General features: G+C 33.7%; 1 protein-coding gene across 2 annotated transcripts in view; it reads right to left on the bottom strand.

Moving 5' to 3' along the window:
• Positions 1-21,276, bottom strand: part of SEMA3A (semaphorin 3A) — a 612,798-nt gene that overhangs the window by 26,583 nt on the left and 564,939 nt on the right. For both annotated transcript variants that reach the window (XM_066353930.1, XM_066353929.1), the window contains 5 exons: positions 20,824-20,938; positions 20,659-20,728; positions 18,065-18,209; positions 12,536-12,755; positions 9,240-9,331 (listed from right to left, as the gene is read on the bottom strand). In XM_066353930.1, coding sequence (XP_066210027.1) covers positions 9,240-9,331; positions 12,536-12,755; positions 18,065-18,209; positions 20,659-20,728; positions 20,824-20,938 — 642 coding nt within the window. The remainder of the gene's footprint in view (positions 1-9,239; positions 9,332-12,535; positions 12,756-18,064; positions 18,210-20,658; positions 20,729-20,823; positions 20,939-21,276) is intronic.

Here is a 21,276-nt window from a genome sequence, read left to right on the forward strand (position 1 = left end):
GTGTTCTGTGAAAATAAGAATATTCACCTTGAGAATACCATGGCATGGCTGAGGGTGCCAGACCAACTCCTAATACCACCAATGGCCAGCCAATAGTATTGGGCTAGTTTCCACCTGTCAAGGACTGTGTGAGCTCAGCTGGAATGAAAACTCTGTTAAGTGGCTCTGGCTGGTTGGCTCAGTGGTAAAGCGTCGGCCTGGAGTGTGGATGGCCCAGGTTCAATCTCCCCTTCTCTCTCTATCTTCACATCCCGTAACCATGGCTTAATTGGTTCAAGCACATCAGCCTGGGCACTGAGGATGGTTATGTGAAGCCTCTACCTCAGGTGCTAAAAATAGCTCAGTTGCAAGCATGGCCCCAGATGGACAGAGCAGTGGCCCCAGTGAGGGGTTACTGGATGGATCCTGGTCAGGGTGCATGCAGGAGTCTGTCTCTCTATCTCCCCTCCTCTCACTTGGAAAAGAATAACAACCAAAAACAAAACAAAACACTGTTAAGTGTTCTATGAAGCCTATCATGAATATATATAGTTAGCATTCACCTGAACACATTAGCTATTCCTCTTAGATTCACTTTTATTGAACTATGCTCAATCGTGTCTTTCTTCAGTGACAAACACAACACTAAGAATGAGATTGCTGGGGGGTTTCAGAGGAGGCTAATGAGAACAAGGTTTAGCTAGGAAAAATGATCTTAAAAGGCCTCACTGTATAGGTGAAGCTGAGCCCTAAACCAAGGGTAAAGAGCTGGAATCTGAAGCCAAACTTATGGGTTCCAATAGTAACTCAAACCTGGACAGAAGTGTGGTGTTGGGCGGATGCATAACCACTTTGTAATTCAGTTTTCTCATCTGAATAATGATTATGATGGTATCATCTTCATAGGATGGTCAAAAAGGTTAAATTAGTTAATAAATGCAAAACACTTTACAAACGTTTTTGTTTCTCTTTCAAACACATCACACTCTCTCCCCTGACTGTTGTTCTTGCTTTCTTTTCCTCTGTAGTGCATATCACTGTCTAGAAATATTCATGCACATACACAAGAGAAATGAGTTCCCTGCAACGTCCCACAGCAGAGTCAGAGGTAAGCTCCTATCTGCAGTGGGGAGCAGGAGTGAGGAAGTAAGAGCTGAGAGGAAGGAGAAAAGTCAGTAAAAAGTTGTGTCACAGATGTCACCACAGAGAGAAAATCTGAGAATAGTGGACAGTGACTGTTCAAACTGTCCACTGAGGTTTGTACCAGAAGAAGTATTTATTCATTCCATTACTCAGTGGATGACCACGGGGATATTAAATCGCTCTCAGCTGTGACTCTTGTTTGTCCTTTTGCCTGCTGTTAGCAATGTCCTGGGGCAGAAATTGAAAAACACACAGTGGGAATTAGAAGTAGGGTGACAGGATGTGAGGAGGGTCAGCAGAAGAATCTCATATGTCTTCTTAATTGTTTGTCTTCCCCCAACCTCAACGCCCACCCCCAACAAATATAAGATAGAGATTTTTGTTTTATTCACTGCCATATCCCTAGCTCCTGGGATTGTTCCTGGCTTTTAGAAGTTCTCCATATTTGTTGACTGAGTGGATAAATTGGTAAATTAATAAATGAATGCTCTACCAATTTTTCCCTTTTTTTCTTAGCTCTTCTATTTTGCTCAGCATAATCTGTTTCACTGAATTTATATATGTGATAAAAGCAGCTATCATTTAAAAAGTCCTTCATTCTTCAAGCTTAGCAAGAATTGCTTTGCAAATAATCTAAATATTCTATCCTCACTGCCTTTACTAGTTCATATTCCATTCAGTGACACTCAGTCCTCTGCCTCTGAGCCTGGTTCTTACTGGAGAGAGGCTGCCTGCAAGTCTCAGAGGCAGAAATCACCAAAGACCTGCATTGCTGAATGGACACTTTCACCTTGTACTATTACATCTGGCCTTTCTTTTATATGGCACTACTGACCACTTATTTTCTCTTGACTGCCTCCTGGATTAAATTTCCTTATGCCCTGGAAATTTACTGACTCTTTATTCTTAGCCTTTTTCAGAGTCTTCTCAATGTCTAGCTGTTCCATGTCAACCTTTCCTTGCAGAATCCTTTCCCCTCTCCTTTGGATGCTGCATTCTCTTCCTGGAGAGCTCATCTACTCTGTGGTTTTAATTACCCCTAAGTACTACAGAACTGAAATTTTCCACTTCATGTTGTGAGCTGAGCACAGGTTTTTCTTAACGAATTTAAGACAACCTACGTAAAACACAAATGAGACAAGTTATTTAGCATGTAAATTAATTTAATTGAGATAATTTAGAGATGTCCCAGTTTCCCATTTTCATAATTTAATGACATTAAAAATAAATTTTCATATGGGAATTATAAATCATAAAGACAACTCTGATGTGCTTGACCCGGCAGTGGAGCAATGGATATAGTGTTGGACTGGGACACAGAGGACCCAGGTTCGAAACCCCATGGTCACTGACTTCAGCCCAAAGGTCGCTGGCTTAAACCCTAGGTTCTGGCTTGAGCAAAGGGTTACTGGCTCGGCTGGAGCCCCCTGGTCAAGGCACATATGAGAAAGCAATCAATGAACAACTAAGGTGCTGCAACTACGAGTTGATGCATCTCATTTCTCTTCCTTCCAGTTTGTCCCTTTCTCTCTCTTGCAAAAAAAGACAACTCGGATGAAAGGAATGTCTATCAATTTTCTCTATGCAGACATATAATTTTTAGAATTTAGCATCATCAAATTACAAAAATCAAGGGAATAATTTATCACTGATTTTCACCTAAAAGACAAAGCTGACTATTTTATTTAGTTTAATATAATATTGGAATCAATGGACCCAAACAGAGAATCTTGAAGAGTTAGAAAAATTTTCCACTGCACCTACTTCCACTCCAAAACTTTTATGTGAGAAGTGATTATGTAAGCAGCTAACTTCAAGCAGACTTTCATGAAATTTATAGTCAAACTGAAAGCAAAATGCTTCTTGGAGAGTTATATATTAACAGCTTAGTATAAATAAAGTGAGAGATATTTCTAAGTTATTTTAAAAGCTTAAATGAAACTATATTATAGAGAAGCTTATTAATATTCATACATTTCATGTTAATTGAATTACATATCTACAAGGTAGATAAAAATGAATTATTTCATCCATTAATTATAAAACAAAACAAATCCCAATCAACACCAAATTCACATTATATCACATTCTGATTTCAACATTCTCAAATTAAAGATTTTAGAATATCTTAATTAAAAGAATCTTATTTAGTTTTTAGACTAGGAAATTAATGACAGTTTGGAATAAGATGCACTATATACTGCCGGTGGTTGAGTTTTAACAGATAATATATTAAGATGACATCCATTTAAATAAACTATGTTTCTCTTCTGAGAAATAGCTGCTGGTGAATATGATTTCCATTTAAAGCAGATGTAGCTTCATAAGCATTTTTTCATGCAAACTAGTTCAAGCAAAAATTCTCTTGGTGTTCAAGTAAAAGTGAGATTAAAAACTTAGAAGCTTTTCAAGATTTTCTATGACTTTACTATATTTTTTCAGATATTTTAATCTAGTTCTTATTAAACTTTTGCACTTGATTAGCTTTTCAACCTGCTGATCCTAGGAGAATTTGATATGGCTCCCTGGATGGGCACTCCTTTAGAATGAGATAACAGTCTAGGTTTTGGAAAGCATCAATTATGCTTTACATTTGAATGAAAATTAAACTCTTTCATTCAGTTTCTCAGCTGTTCATGGAATATTGCATAAATTGGGTTTAAAATATATGTGTTATTGACATAACTGCCTTGCAATCCCTTGCAGTCAGTAGAACTACAAATAAAGCCCATTGTACTAAATGTCCTGCAACTTGATGTAATACTCCACTGTCTTGAAAGTAAAAACATTTTTGACTGAACTGGAAAGAAAATTCCACATTGAATAAAGTAAAAATCAACACGTATCTGGTTTTTATAACTTTGGAATAATTTTTAACAAGATATAGATGTGGAATTTTCAAGCATTTAAAAATATATTTTTAGCCTGACCTGGTGGTGGAGCAGTGGATAGAGCTTCGGACTGAGAAGTGAAGGGCCCAGGTTTGAAACCCTGAGGTCACCGACTTGAGCGCAGGCTCACCAGCTTGAGCGCAGGGTAACTGGCTTGAACGTGGGATCATAGATATGACCCCATGGTCGCTGGCTTGAGTCCAAAGGTCGCTGGCTTGAAGCCCAAGGTTGTTGACTTGAGCAAAGGGTCACTCACTCTGCTGTAGCCCCCCCAGTCAAGGCACATATGAGAAAGCAATCAATGAACAACTAAGGAGACAAAGGAGCTGCAATGAAGTATTGATGCTTCTCATCTCTCTCCTTTACTATCTGTTCTTATCTGTCCCTCTCTCTGTCTCTCTTGCTGTCTCTGTCACAAAAAAATAAAATAAAAAAATATTTTTATTTGTATAACTAGTTAACAATAGCTACCACTTACTAGTAATCTTAATTCAAATAAACTTTTAAAAACTGAAAATAGAACTACCTTATGACCCAGCAATCCCTCTACTGGGTATATACGCCAAAAACTCAGAAACATTGATACATAAAGACACATGTAGCCCCATGTTCATTGCAGCATTGTTCACAGTGGCCAAGACATGAAAACAACCAAAAAGCCCTTCAATAGAAGACTGGATAAAGAAGATGTGGCACATATACACTATGGAATACTGCTCAGCCATAAGAAATGATGACATCGGATCATTTACAACAAAATGGTGGGATCTTGATAACATTATACGGAGTGAAATTAGTAAATCAGAAAAAAAACAAGAACTACATGATTCCATACATTGGTGGGAAATAAAAATGAGACTAAGAGACATGGACAAGAGTGTGGTGGTTACCGGGGGTAGGAGGGAGGGGGGGCGTGGGAGGGGAGGAGAGGGCAAGGGGGAGGGGGAGGGGCACCAAGAAAACTAGATAGAGGGTGACGGAGGACAATCTGACTTTGGGTGATGGGTATGAAACATAATTGAATGACAAGATAACCTGGACATGTTTTCTTTGAATATATGTACCCTGATTTATTGATGTTACCCCATTAACATTAATAAAAATTCATCTATAAAAAATATGAATGGAAGAGATTGAGGATCAAATGACTGTCCGACATGCTCGGGATCATGTAGTAAATATGATTTAAATACAGAATTATGGCTACAATAATATTTGGAATTCAGTTTGTCTTAGTATTTTAATATAACCTTGAATATATAAGGGCATTTCAAGGTCATTTCTGGAGTCTTATAACAATGCCAATTTTATTTCACTTCTTATTACCTATTAAAATTTTACTCTAAAATGGAAATTTTTATTATAGAGGAACATTTTTTTATATACTCTGATTGGAATTTGATTTCACCCAAATAAAAGTATCTTGGATGTAACTGAAACCACTGGAATGTTCTGTCATTAGCCAGGGTGTTTTCCTGAAACCAACCTCAAGATGGTGACAGACATAATCCTGGCTTTAACTCAGGGTTTTTCATGAGATTTGGTTATTCAGTCTAGTAAATGCACATAATAAACATGGTCTCCTAGAGATATTATAGTAAAATTAACTGGTTGAATGAAATTAAATGTCTTTCTTTGTAAAATCCAAGAGTATCAGATACTACTATGACCCTAAATTTTTTCCTATTTAATACCTTGTCAAACTACTGTAATGCTCAGGTTAACCCTTTTTAATTTAATTTTCTGTTAAATGCAATGACTCACAAGGCTCAAATAGAAATATAGAGAATGGTAACATTTCTCTGCCTTTTTTAAACTGTATATAGCAATTGCTTTAATGTGTTGTGTTTTTTCCTCTCACTGCAAAATTAAACAAAGTTTGACAGTGAAATATTCCAATTGGCTAGACCACAATATATGTATGAACTTTGCTTGATAGAACAGAATGTTGAAAGTAAATATTTCTCTAAACTCTGCCCAAACATGTTTGGTCTACTTGAGGACCAGAGAAATAATAATGACAATAATGCATAGCAGAGAATATAGGAGTAAACTGGAACATTTATCTATGGAAAGAGTTGTGTTCCAAATTGCTAACAATCTTTTTGCAAAATCATAAACTAATAAACAATTATTTTCAGGCTACCACAATATTATTTATACTTAATTGTTAAAGACTGGCCAAAAAAAACACAAACAACTGTTTCATGATATATTAAAAATTACACAAATGTCTTTCCATAAATATCATAGGTGTAATTCAGTTGTGTATTTCTCTGGAAACTGTAACATGCTAACAAAATTAATAAGTATTAAATATTTGTGCTTGCAATAACTCAAGAGTTTTTTAGAAGTCATTTATGAGCAGCATAAATTAATATTGTATTAAACTAAACTTTTTAATTCGTGTACTAAAGCACATAGCTAAAAGGAAAAATGTAAACTTTAAATTCCAGAGATAGGGGAATTAAAATTAGCTAGAATACAGTATTACTGAAAATTATGCATGTTCTGATTCAAAATCCCAGAATATAATTAAATAACAAAAAACCTTAATTTACAAATGGCATGACATGGGTTGATACAATTCTACAAGATCCAAGTTAGTTGTACTAAAAGATAATTAATTAAGACCTTGAAACTATGAGGGAGAACACATGAGTCTACAAGCTCCACAAGGTCAGAAACCATGTTCATTGTGCTCAACTCTGAACCATCAGAACTTAACATTATGCCAGAATCATAGTAGGTAGAATATATTTGCTTACAGTAAATTAATAAAAAAAAACTTAAAAATATATAATAACTAAAGGTATATATGGAAATGAACCACAACAAATCCATAAGTAAGAAATTCTATAAATAATAAAGAAATTCTTAAGTTAACAATATTTTAGTGTCTCCTATAACTTCATTTGCAATGCTGGTGGCAATATTAATTTTTAATATATAGAATTGGTACTTTTTCCTACTAGAGAGAAATGTGGAATATAATCAGCAGCATAACTTGTTTTTGCTCACAGTTTATTTTCTTCATACATTGGTACCTCACTTTAACATGGTCTTCCTGAGGAAGATGTTAAACTCTTTACTTTCTCATATTGCATTTTCCATCAATACTGACCCCTTTATTTAATTACTAACATTAGTTGAAAACATATTTTAGGCTTTGAAAGACACAACCACTGACATAACATAGCAATTTTTCCACACTTCAGTGCCCGTAACTTATTTGTTAATTCTAGATGGACTCTATATTGCTAATACAGTCCACTTGGATAATTATATTTTTGAATATGTAAGTTAAAGTATCAATATGTAAAAACTGAAATAGGACTTAGTGAATGATAAGAATTAGACCTCGCTCTATACCAAGCATATATAAACAAACCCCTAAGTACCTGATTTAAAAAATCATGATGTGCCTGACCAGGTGGTGGCATAGTGAATAGAGTGTCAGACTGGGATGCAGAGGACCCAGGTTTGAAACCCTGTGGTTGCCAGCTTGAGCATAAGATCATCCAGCTTGAGCCCAAAGGTCGCTAGCTTGAAGCACAAGGTCCTGGCTTGAGCAAGGGGTCACTCACGTTCCTGTATCCTCCCACCCCCATCAAGGCACACGTGAGAAAGCAATCAATGAACAACTAAGGTGTCATAATGAAGAATTGATGCTTCTCATCTCTCTCCCTTCCTGTCTGTCTCTATCTGTCCCTGTCTCTCTCTCTGTCACTGTCACACACAAAAAATCAGGACATAATTGTGATGATCTTATTATTTTGAGGACTTAAATCAAGAATTATTATAAGATTCTACTGGAAATGTGGCTTATTTTCAGTACAGTTAAACTAAAACAAAATTAAATTAAAAATAAAATTTTGAGCACAGTACCTAGTACTGTCCTGAATGCTTTACATATACAATCTTTAATTCTTCTAGCCTCTTTGTGAAGTAGATATTATTCTCGCTACATTACTGATGAGAAATATCAGAAGAACTGTATAGTGTTCCTAACAGAGAACCATATAGTAATAACTGAATAGCCTAAACTCTTTCAACTGGATCATTGTTTAATTGTTATTAGAAGATATCTATGTCACGATTTACCAGTTACTGTTTCAATGTTAATCTTAACTCGAATTGAATTAATATATACCAGAAGTTTGCCATAAGGTACTTCATTTTCTGTTCAAAATAGTACTGAATAGGAGCAGGAACCTGATTAGACTAATAAACTGGTTTAGCAATATAAGGCAAAGAAAGGTCTTAGAAAACCTTTCCTTACAAATAAAATAGTTAATCAACTGAAAAATTTGATCCAGATGCTTTATTTTATACATTAGGTATCTGAGACACCTGGAGACTAAGTTAGATCATTTTGAGTTGTAAGACTAAATCCATTGTTTTCTCATTTTGTCCACAAAATTCTAATTCTAGTTTATTTTGCAGTCTTATATAATTGCTTTGTTCTTTTACCAAAAAAATTGAAGTAACACCTTTTTATAGTTTTACACCAATTCAAACTCTTCCTATTAGCTAGCTCTCCAGAAGAAGCAGACATTGTGATATATGTTATATTACTTTAGTTACCTCTCTGGCTCCAACCCATATCCTTCTGCCTCTATCCTCAACCTTTCATAATTTACCTGGGCCTTTTGTCATTCAGGACAAAGAGACAAATATTTGTATAGTTCCTAAATGTGTAGACTAGGAATCCATATAACATTTGCCATAAGTCAATAAAAATATCTCATTTTCTTTTAACATGATTTTTTTAAAGAAAATATAATAAAATAATTCATGAACAAGCTTAAAAATGGTTTAATGTGTTCATTCCCTTGTCATTCTGAATGTATTTCCTTTAATACATTCATAGATGTTATCTATCATCTCAGTTACGCTGCACAGTGTGAAAGAGAAGACTTTGGATATGGCGTGCTTATGAAGTTTGTTCACTGAAGTAACTTACATAAATAATACAAGATGTAAATCATGTATATCATCATTGAGGAAACAAAATATGAGCCAAGAATATATTTCTTTACATTATTTAGCTTTAACTAGCATTGAAAATTTCCAGGTTTATTTTGACTAGTGTCTGGCTTTCTAATTGACAAGCTAATTAGAAGGGCATGCAAGACTACTTGTCCATACCAGTATAGTGTGCAGCTGTCCGGGGGAAAGACATACAAGTGAACTTGTTGACACTTGAAATTAAGCAGCACTCACCCGAAAAACTGTCATTTCTTCCAGCAGAACTTCTTCCAAATCGTACCAAGTCTCTTTAGGAATTGAAACTACTTTAAGAACCATTCCAACATCTTTGAAAGAAAGTGGAGGAAAAGAGTACAATTTAAATAGATCTAAACAGAGTTTAATGTTAATGAATGGAATAAGTACTTGATCAGAAAGAACAATTTTGACCAAAGTGTTCCTTGTATTGTTTTGTTACAGCATTAGTAAAATATATATTCATGTGCACTTCTTGCAACTAGATAAACTATAAGAATAGCATAAAAATTTTTAAGTGAAATTTTTAGAAATATACAACCCTTGAAGATGATATTATCCTGATATTATTAAAAATATATAATAATCACTAGGTTGGACCATTATTATTTTTAATCATAATTTTCAGGTGTCTCAGAAATAAAAAAAAACTAAAAATATCAGTTTTGAGTAGGTTTTCCTACTTTTTTTAAAAATGAAACCAAAGACTACTATAAAGACTTAATATACATGCAAAAAGCAAGGAGTGTTGTCAAGCAACAGAGAGAAGTAGTTAGAGCTATGGAGCCTGGCTGCTCATCCTAGTCACCTAAAGGCCTTTAGTACTTAGGAGCCCCCAAAGACAGCTCAATGACCATTAAAAGATGAATGACAATAACTCGATTTCTCAAAATAAACACCTTAAGTTACTTATCACAGTATTTTTTTCAATAATTGGTTATTCAATATTTGTTAACATATGACTAAATTAGTTTTAGAGTACTAAAGAATTTAAAATTCAGAAGCATAAATCATAAAAGTTACATTGAATACATTGTATATCGATTTCAAGCATTGTTTATTCTAGTTTTCATTGTTAAAAGAGACATTGTTTCAACCACAAGAGCTGTCACTTTTTTTTTTTTTTTTTTTTTTTGTATTTTTCTGAAGTTGGAAAGGAGGAGGCAGTCAGACAGACTCCCGCATGCGCCCAAACATGATCCACCCAGCATGCCCACCAGGGGGCAATGCTCTGCAGCAACCAGAGCCAGTCTAGCGCCTGAGGCAGAGGCCATAGAGCCATCCTCAGCGCCCCGGCCAACTTTGCTCCAATGGAGCCTTGGCTGCGGGAGGGGAAGAGAGAGATAGAGAGGAAGGAGAGGGGGAGGGGTGGAGAAGCAGATGGACACTTCTCCTGTGTGCCCTGGCCAGGAATCGAACCTGGGACTCCTACATGCCAGGCCGACGCTCTACCACTGAGCCAACCGGCCAGGGCAAGAGCTGTCACTTTTATCCCAAGTGGAATTAAGCAATATTAATTTTCTAGTACTTACAGACACATTACTATTTCTTAATAAAATGAAGAACGGGGCCTTATTAAATTAAAAAAAAAGAATCTTCAACATTTCAATTCTAAGTAGCTGATTAATGATATTTGGCTTCAATTAGCTCATTAAAATCAACTTTAACAAACTCATTATTTGAGAAGAAAATCTTGTCAGTAAAAATAAGTCACACCAGAAAAATAATTTAATGTATTCATCTCATTGATAGCCATTTTCAGGAGATCAATATGGATTGTTATATGAGATTAAAAAAAAAAAAGGTTGCTAATGTTTCCCTTGTAAAGTTAAAAAAAATCCTCTTTTAAGAGAACCCTGCTATGTTTACAGGACCTTAGACTCCTCATAACACTAAAGATTAAAGGTAAATTAGGTTAACCTTCTGAGGGCCTCTGATTGGCCTCCAATATCCAAACAAAACTTTATCTGTTTCCCAGATCAAGTTTTACTGAGTAGTATTTCAAACAATTTCACACAAATTGAATCATATTACTCAAGTAGGATCAATACATTATGATGTGCTACTTAGTTAAAAGATAAAATTACTGTCATCAATTTACTTTGCTGACAGATGACCTTGATCTGTGCTGACGGATAGTCATCCACATCATCAGACATTCAACATGCTCGTAAAATGGTTCCTTTAAGGACAGCTTGTGTCCAAGTGGAATTAAAAACTCACAATTGGGTTTCTTTGGTCAAATAGTTAAAAGCAAATTTTTGTTGCACTGACAATGAGCGAGGGACTTCTCAACATGTTTAAACCAAAGGTTTTGGAAAAAGCAAGTGTGACATTATTGAACAAAATTAATTATTTTGTGGAGCGATTGAATTATAATTTGACATTAAATGATAAACTAAAATTGATAGAAAAGAAATTCACCCATCTTATAATTTCTAAAGATATTTATAATCAGAAGTTGATACTTGTAATTCATTGAGTTTTATTGAACACTGAGTCTCATTGGGATTCTTTTACTTGATAGAGAAATTTTTTTACTTATAGAAGTAGACTGTAATTGATTGCTCAGAACCTGACACTGTTATACCTGATAACATAAGTATTTCACAACTTTGTTATAAAACTTTAAATCTTTAGAGCACTTACTCTAAAGTTGCCATTCTTCTGTGGTTAATGCAATTCTTTTCTGTTTCTCACCAAGGGAAAATAAATGTTATTACACAAGGTTCCAGGAGAGCACTCACTCCGTTATCCAGTGATTTATGTCAGTCAACAATGCTAATGGAGACTAGGAATTTATTACTTTGGAACCTGACCCTAAATAGCAAGTTTCAGATTTGTAACTGGTACTTTCAAAATAGTATTATTAAAGAGAGTAAGTGAAAAATAAAATATGTAAAAATAGCAATGGATTTTTTTCTGAAAATATACCTGAAAAGAAGTTTGTTTTTAATCATAAAATTAGTAAAAGTAAGTTGTTAAGTTTTTGTAGAAATATATCTAAAATTTATCTGATGATCTCTTAGGTCCTTTTGTTGTTTTTATTCTGATAAAATATATCAGAATAGCAAAAACACTGAACAAATTTTGTTGCCAAAACTTATTTGCTGGAAGATTTTCCCCCTATGATAATTTTAAAGTTTGGATAATTTTGCATCAAGTTTTTCAGAAACCATTATTGAATGTCTTGGCAATCTTAGATACCGTGTGAGCAATACATCTTTGTTCTAAAAAGCCAGTGTTCAGTAAAAAGTTATGATTCAATTATAGACACTGATTGTTCACCTGATCTTTAGTGTTACCTAATTATATTCTTCACCTTGCAATTGAAATAAAAATTTAATATATGTCAAATTACTTAAAAAGAAAACATTATAATAGAGAACATTCAGGTTTTTTAGTCTATTATTAGAATTCAACTGACTATAAAAACTTCCTTTAATTTTTATTATTTTTAATCAGTTAAACTCAATGGTCTTGAAGACAATGTAGAGCTGAAGTTAAACATTTACCTGTTCCAATAAACATGACATCATACTGGCCATCTTCTGCATCCACTCGATCCACTACAATTTGTGTAAACTGATAATTTACATCTGTCTTGACCATTATCGGGCGGTTATTAATAGGATACACTGGATTGTACATGGCTGGATGACTTCTGGCAAATGTTATAACGTCATCAGGGAGGTCTTTAGTGGCGTCAAATCCACCAAATGTTTTGCTGGGACACTAATAAGATAGAGAGAAGAAGATATATTTTGATTAAAATATAATAAATAGGATTATAAATTATATAATAATATGTGACCTAAATGATCTGGAAATCTAAACCTGTAATTATTTTTTTAAAGTAAGTAACCAATTAACTAAAAATAATGTCAATTAAATTAATAGAATTAATGTATTTTATATATTTCTTAATATATAAAGTTTCAATAGGAATTAATTATACTGGGGAACAAAATTTTTTTTTCTTAGTTTTTTGTTTTTTGGTTTTTTTTATTTATTCACTTTAGAGAGGAGAGGGAGAGAGAGAGAGAGAGAGAGAGAGAGAGAGAGGAGAGACAGAGAGAGAAGGGGGGAGGAGATGGAAGCATCAACTCCCATATGTGCCTTGACCAGGCAAGCCCAGGGTTTCAAACCGGCGACCTCAGCATTTCCAGGGCAACGCTTTATCCACTGCACCACCACAGGTCAAGCCTGGGGAACAAAATTTTTGTTGCATCCACAAAAACACTTCTTCTTACCTAATTTGAGTGTGCTGCTCTCAAATCTGACATTAGATTTTCTCTGTAAGCTACAGTTTTTTTGCAATTCAAGATTTTAGGTTTTCATCTTATGTAAAATTTTCAACATTTAGTTTAACATAATGAAGTAGAATGTCTTCTTGGGCATCATCTTTGTGAAAATATAGTAATTTATATAATGCAGTAAATACACTAATACACTAAAATATATGATTGCATCAGAATTTGTCTACAATTTTGAAATAGAACATATTAAAACACTTATTTTAATCATAAAATTTGGGCAAAAATTATTTAAATTCTATTCAGGCAAAAATTTGCGTTTGTAGCTCTTGTGTTTGTGTACTTGTTGAGGACAATCTTGTTTGATGCTCCAGCAGTAGTCCGCTCATCACTAACAGCTCCAAGACTTTCAGGAAACTTATCAAGGTGACTGTTCAGGAAGTGAATCTTAATGCTCATGTTACAGCCAATGTCTGTGGAAAGTAACAGCATCCTTTGAACCAGAGTTCATAGGTTTCTGCTTTTTTGTTGCCAAGGAAGTTCTTTGTAACTGCCACAAAAGACTGTCGGGCTGCTTTCTCCTCCTTATTCATCTTCTTGGCAAATTCTTCGACATGTATGAGGGTTCGAATTTGAGGTCCATCGAATACACCTGCTTTTATCTTCTTGAAAGACAAGGCAGGAAAAGCAGAAATAATATGTTGAAAGCATTCACTTTCTCTATTCAAAGCCTGAACAAACTGCTTCATTAAGCCAAGTTTGATGTGAAGTGGGGAAAAAATGATCCTGTCTCGATTAACTACAGGTTCATTCACAATATTTTGCATCGCTACTTCCAGAGCTTCACGTTTTGGCCATTCCTTCTGTGTCCAGTGTTTCTCCCAATCTCGGCTGTCCCACAAACACAGAAAGCAAGGATACTTCGTGAAACTTCTCTGTTGTCCTAGCAGGAAATTTACCATTTTAAGATCCACACAAATGATCCAGTTATGCTCCTCATACTTCAGAAAGTCGAGGACAATTTGTATGTCATTCTTACTAAGTCATTCAACTCAGGTTGGCTAAACTGCTGAGGGGTTAATGACTGCTTGGCATCAGAAGAAGACTCTTCAGATTCTACAACCATTTTCTCATGCATTTTATCAAAATACACTTGATTACCATGTTCACTTTCTTCATCCTTAGAAGAAATAAAACCATTGAAAACTGGAACTGGGAATGTCTCAGAGTGTGGGATAAGTTGTATCACTGAAGGAATATTAGGATATGCGATCATATGCCATTTTTTCTTGCCGGTGCCCTTTGTATGGGTCAGACAGAAATAACAGTCACTGCTGTGGTCCTTAGGTTCACTCCAAACCATGGGAATACTAAAAGGAATTCCTTTGCATTTTCCCTTTGTCCAGTCACGAAGCATTTCTGCACAATTATGACACACAATATGAGGAGCCCAATTCTTGTCTTGATTGCCAAGGAGAACTTGAAAATAGGCAATATATGCACGTGTCACAAATGATGAAATATTGCGCCTTTGACGTTGAAGTGTGTCACAGCCACATATATAACAGAAGGTGTCAGGACTATTCTTACATTTATGCCTACTCGAAGAAGCCATGATTCAATCTTAAAACAAAATAAGAGGGTGTTTTTTATCAGATAATAATTTTTTACATTTAAAAACAACTACAATTATATAAAAGTGATAATTGTAAAACATTAATTGCCTTGTGGTTATGTTCAATCCCGAGTGGTTGCCCTTTAACTTCAATTTAAAAACCAATGCATGCCATTAACTGTAACAAAAGAAATTAAAATTGCATAAAAACTAGAGCATGCACCAAAAAATGGATTTTAGATTTGGAATCAGTGATGCAGAAATATATAGAAACAGTTCTAAAACTGCATGCAACAGAAAATGAAAAAAAATTTGTTCCCCAGTGTTATGTCATATTTTTTTACCAAACAAAGGAAATGCAACTAACAAATTCAGTGTACAGATCTGATGCCTTTATTAGTGGTAACATCATATACTTTATTGATGTGATAGATGAAGTGTTTAAAATAATGAATAAAATATGTTAAAACTACACATAGTTTATCATTAGATATGAGAAACTCAAAATAATTTTCTTAGATATATTTGATTTTTCTCCTATGGCATGTGCTAAAATACAAAAACTCTTTTCAAACTAAAAGCTAATATAAACTAGTCTTTATTGCTTTGTTTCTGATATAAGCTTGAAAAACCCCCATAAAACATACCAACATTACTATCTTTTTAATAATTAATATTATTTTAGGGATAAGGAGAGGTCTTATTAAGTGTTTAATCTGTGGGATACAGAAACTGACCAATCAGAACAGACCAAGTAGAATAAATGAGGGGCATAGAGAGTCAAAGTAATGCACTGTAGCGCACTGGCAAAATGTCATCTCTGGATAAGCACTCCAAATCAGGCAAAAAACAAAAACGTAAAGTCAGATTTCACTGTCGCTTTTTATTGCATTTAATTATGTGGTACAAGCATTCAGAGTAGAGTATCTCTAGTCTCTTGCCTTTTGTCTTACACTTAAGTAGTTTCTGCCACTTAATGTAACAGCTTTGGAGCTAAAAGGAATGTAGAGAGGTTTTTACGAGAGGCTTACAAGGAGAAATCAATTGTCTGTAATTACCTTGATATAAAGCATTAATAATTCATGAGAAATAAAATAAATAAACCTGTTTTGAAATGGGGAGACTATTTATTGTGAATATATATGTATGTACATGTTTGTTTCATATATATATACTCACACACATATATTCTCTAATATAACAGTTAAATGATTTAAGAAATTATTCTTTATTTGGGTAAATTATATAATTACTTATTTAATATAGAAATAGCAAAAAGCTATATAAATGCTTAGAAGAAGCAATAAAACATTTTATGACATTTACAGTGATTGTTTTGCTTTTCTATCATTTATATATAGCTTGCAAAAATTTAGAAATGTGATTAATAGTTAAAGTAAAGAATTTATTTATATTTATTTTATCCTATATTTGTGTTATTCTCTTGGCTTTCTGGCCTTTTATTTTTGTATCTAGTACTACTTAGCTGTAGAGTTTTCTTTAAAAATAAATACCATCTACTGACCCATTGTTTGAAGGTCACAATATATTTTTCTCCAGTAATGTTGATGAAATTACAAATTCTCAGCTGTCATCTTTTGGGGTTAATGAATTTATTCAAGTAAATTTGACTCATGGCATTAGGTATTATCTCCTCTTTGCATCCCTCCCCTAATTCATACATTAGGCAATAGTTTCTGCTTTTAGAATTTAGCCCTTGGTGCTTGATGCTGTAATAACTCTCTATGAATGCTGGGTGAGAACACAGGCTGTACTACCAGCCTGTACTAAATCCTCAGCTCAGAGTCCTGTTTGTGAAATGGGAACAGTAATTGAGCTATTATGTATAATATATATATATGAATAGGTATTAATCTCTTAGAACAGGGTCTGGCACACAATTATTTCTAATTATTATTATTAATTTCAAATACATTTTACACATCTTCAGATCACATACATTATAACTCCAAATAGTAGCACAATACCTAGCACATTAAAGTAATTCCAAGTTTTTTGAAGTGACCCTCATAAAATTTCATATTTAGAAACAGAGAAAATTAGCTATAGAGATATAAATAACCATTGGGATATAAAAATGTCCCCCACTAAAGTAAAAACAGTTGATTATGGAGTAAATATCTTGAGCTTTTTATAAAACCCACTGGGCTTTTTACATCGATAGATATTTTATCTTGTTCATTTATTCTTCTGAAAGTCTATTTAGTTCTATTTTTAAATCTATATGATCTATTAGAAAGAAATAATATTTGTAAAGTAAAAAAAGTTCAATTTTCTCATAAGTTTAGCAATACAGAAGAAAAATAGAAATATTAAAAGAATATATGTCTAGTTAAATCATACAGAACAATTTACTTGAATTTTACAGAATTAAAAACTGAAGTAAAATTAAAGTAATAGACTTAAAAAACAAGTTTTTTCATCAGATAAAATTATATCCTTAAATATTTTAGGATTAAAATATGTCACACTTAAATGGATGATCCTATCAAAATATTCTATTAGCTGTACTATCATATTGATGATGACTAGACTCATTTTTCTACAGCACGGAAGTCTTTTGTTTTATCTCTCTCCTTACTATACACTGAAGATTTAAAGCTGGTTTTATTTTGAGTTCTGTCCAATTTCTTTTGAAGTCTGAGTGTGCCCGGGGTCGCTGAGGGGAAAGAGGAGGCTGATGACCTGCTCAATTCATAGACCCTGCTCACTCTGAGATTGTTTTACATATCTTCTTTACCTACAATATCAATTTAAAATCTCTTTTTCCCCTATTTAACATACATCCCTTGAGTCTTTTCTGTGATTAAAGGGAACAAGGCTAGTTATACCTTAATTGTTTCAATATTTCATTAAGGTACTTTTCACTATATCCCAATCAGAAAAGAAAATAAATAAGCCTACTCATTCAGTTTCTATTTCTCAAAAATTATGGGTACTAATAGCTGGTAGGCACTGAATTTAAACACTGATGTTTGTAAAAAACATGAATTCAAGCATGGAACTCCATGGTATAGCAGAAAATCCTTGCCTTGCTTTCATTGATAGTCTTGAAATCTTTGTTTTACATGATCTGTATTTTATATCTGTGTATGGTTGCTATTTTATTAACCTTCAGCAGAAATTTATTTATTTTTATTTTAAGCACTTACAGTTCCTGGTCGTGGGTAGGGGACTCTTCCCTGGAAAGGCACCCACTGATAGTTAGGACCGTCCCTGTGAGCATAGGGACCAAGGAACACCCTGCGCACGTCACTCATGCTGTACATACACACAGCTGACCCCTTGAAGATGTTACTAAAAAAGTGAGAGAAAACAAAAACAGATTTTCTTATTTATGCATTGGCAAGAGAACTGTTGGTTTGAGTTCCTAAATTTCAATAATCAAAAGAAACATAAATTCTTAGCAATCTCAGTGTCTGATATTATTAAAATATATCTCTATGTTGTAACAATTCACAAGAGAACAAATTGTGATTCTCAAACATAGAAGGCATGGATAAAACCATCTTGATTATTCATATATTATATAAATATTCATATCATATATAAACTTTGATAGGAAAAATATAAATACTGATCTTCTAAAAAGTAATGTTTAATTTTGATATCAACTAGGAATAAAAATATAAACTTTTGTAATATGTTAAGCTTCAAGTATCATAAAAGAAACTAGGAAACTTTTAAACTAAAATGCTTAAGAACTCATTTTATAAGCCCAAACTGATGCAGAAAATGAATAATCAATATCATATGATGTGTTACATTATATTAACTCCCAAACTACCATAACATTAGATCAACTAATTTTGGAGAAAGTATTTAAAAATCATCTCTTCTTAATATAGAAAATCATTTTAAGTTAGTAGCTTTTATACCCTATTGAAAGTGAAGTATTATAGCAATTATCTCCATTATTTTGCTAGACAAAAGACAGGAAATTGAAGCAAACTGGAAGTTTGCCATGAGCTGCCACAATTTTCCATTTTATTTTACTTGTATAAATACCACTTGAAAGATTAAACAATGATATAAAACAGTTGTGTGCATTTAAAATATGGAATGCTTATCTTTTAACCAATCTTTCTTTCCCATAGAAAATTACATATAAATCAGACCAAATGAAAAACATGTATATATAGTTTATAAGAATGTATTATTAGAAATTGCTGCTTATAGATAATGTCTAGTAGAGTGCAAGCCTCATGAGGGAAGAAACATGCCTGGTTTCTCTTCTGTAACTTCAATTACATATTGAATGGCAACCGACACAGAGTCAATCTCAGAAAATAGATGTTGAATTTACACATTTCATACTTATAGTTTATAATGCTTATATATACCTTTTCCATTGTTATATACTTTACTCATCTTTTGATGAAGTCAGTCATTATGGAAAAACTTGATTATGATTTACAGCTGTGAAGACTAACTCACAGACATGGTATCCATCTCACTGAAGTAGGGAGGTGAAATTATTGTACCCATTAAGCCAGTGATTTTCAGTGTACTCCTTAGCCAACAGCATGGGCATCACCTGGGAATTTGTTAAATATGCAAATTCTTAGGTCCTGCCCCATTCTTACTGAATCGGAGACTGTGGGGCCAGGACCTAGGAATCTGTATTTAACTCGCTCTCTAGATGAGTCAATGGACGCTCAAGTCTGAGAGTCACGGTACAGGCATTGGAGAAGGAGGGAAATGGTTCAAGTTTTGTTTGATTTGGTCCTCTCACATTCTTTCATTTTCGTACCAAAGGGGGAAAATATTTAAGTTTGTAAGTAGTTTTAGTAATATTGGTGTCTATATTTTTACTTGTTATTTTACAAATTATTAAGTATATATCCAATCAATTTGTAATGACTTTAATATTTATAGAACAAATAGGTGCTAGACATTGCAGTTAATCTTTCTTTCTATGCTATCAGAGTCCCTTGCAACATTTTCCCTGACTTCTGATTTTAAATTATTTTTCTTTTAAATACTTTATTCATATAGGAATGCATATTCCTATGTATGTGCATGTAAATATATGTTTCCTTTACCAATTCCAGGTAATGTAAACTTTATACTGGATGTAATAGAAGATAATTGCTGCTTGATTTACAGCAAGAACCTTGGAGAATGTGGAATGGGGTGAAAAAGGGCACATAGGGGAGGAAGGAAAAGGAGAAATGAAGGAGGGGAAGGACAGAGTGAGGGAAGAAAAGAGATAGCAGAGGGGAGGGAAACAGTTTTATACCTTTAGTTTATATCACTATAAACTTATCAAAACTCACATGTTTCTTCTTATAATATTTTACCTTGCACTCAAATTTTTAAAGTCAAAAGTATACATGGGGCATGACATACACTTTTCACCATTACTTTTATCGTGATGATATTTTTTGCTAAATTTTATTAAAAAATTAGATTATAACTGATTTCAACCACCCAATAAAGCACAATATCTACTCAAACGTTAAGCCAACATTGTTCTTTCAAAAATATAATATTTTAAAATTTACTTTTTATTTATTGATTCTAGAGATAGAGGAAGGGAGAGGGAGAAAGAGAAAGAGACAGGAACATTGATCTGTTTCTGTATGTGGCCTGATGGAGGATTGAACTGGCAACCTCTGCGCTTTGGGATGAAGCTCTAAGCAACCAAGCCATCCAGCCAGGGCTCAAAAGTATAATTATGGATGTTTGGAAAACACCTATAGGATGTGCAGATCCTATGATGATAAGAAGTAAAAGTTGTTACCTGGAAGTTGTAAACACGGCATATACAATCGGATTTTTAGGATCTTTACAATTCATTAGAAATACGTCCTCTGTTTGAATACAAAATGGAGAAAAGTTATATTTTTGATGATTATGGCAAAGTCTGAACAAATATTCTCTGTAAAACATCATCAGCTGAACTTACGCAATTCATCAAAATGAGTATCAATGCCATTTGGACCTGGCACTGAGCAAATCAGACGAGCTTTAAGAAACGTCGTCCACTTATTCACCAGACTTCTGTGTCCCCCAAAGTCATTCTGAAAAAAGAGAACACAAGTTTTAGGAACTGCACGCAAAAGATAATATCAAATACTTCTCTGATATTGAGACAGATACAAAATACAAACTCTCCTATTTCACAGTGAGGAATTTTAAATGACAAGGTATAAAAGTACCTATGCTTTTAAAATCATATAGTTGATCAAATCTATTTACTCAAACTTTATTCAAGGAATGACTTTCAACAAACTTCCCTTCACATTAATAAGCCACTTTTTTCCATCCTCTTACCGCTTTTCAATAATCATTTTTACTCCTGTGTTTGGTTTGGTTTATTTTAAATCTTTCTCTCCTACAGATGCATTTCTTGAGCTGT

Source organism: Saccopteryx leptura, chromosome 12 (assembly GCF_036850995.1).
Source record: "Saccopteryx leptura isolate mSacLep1 chromosome 12, mSacLep1_pri_phased_curated, whole genome shotgun sequence".
NCBI lineage: Eukaryota > Metazoa > Chordata > Mammalia > Chiroptera > Emballonuridae > Saccopteryx > Saccopteryx leptura.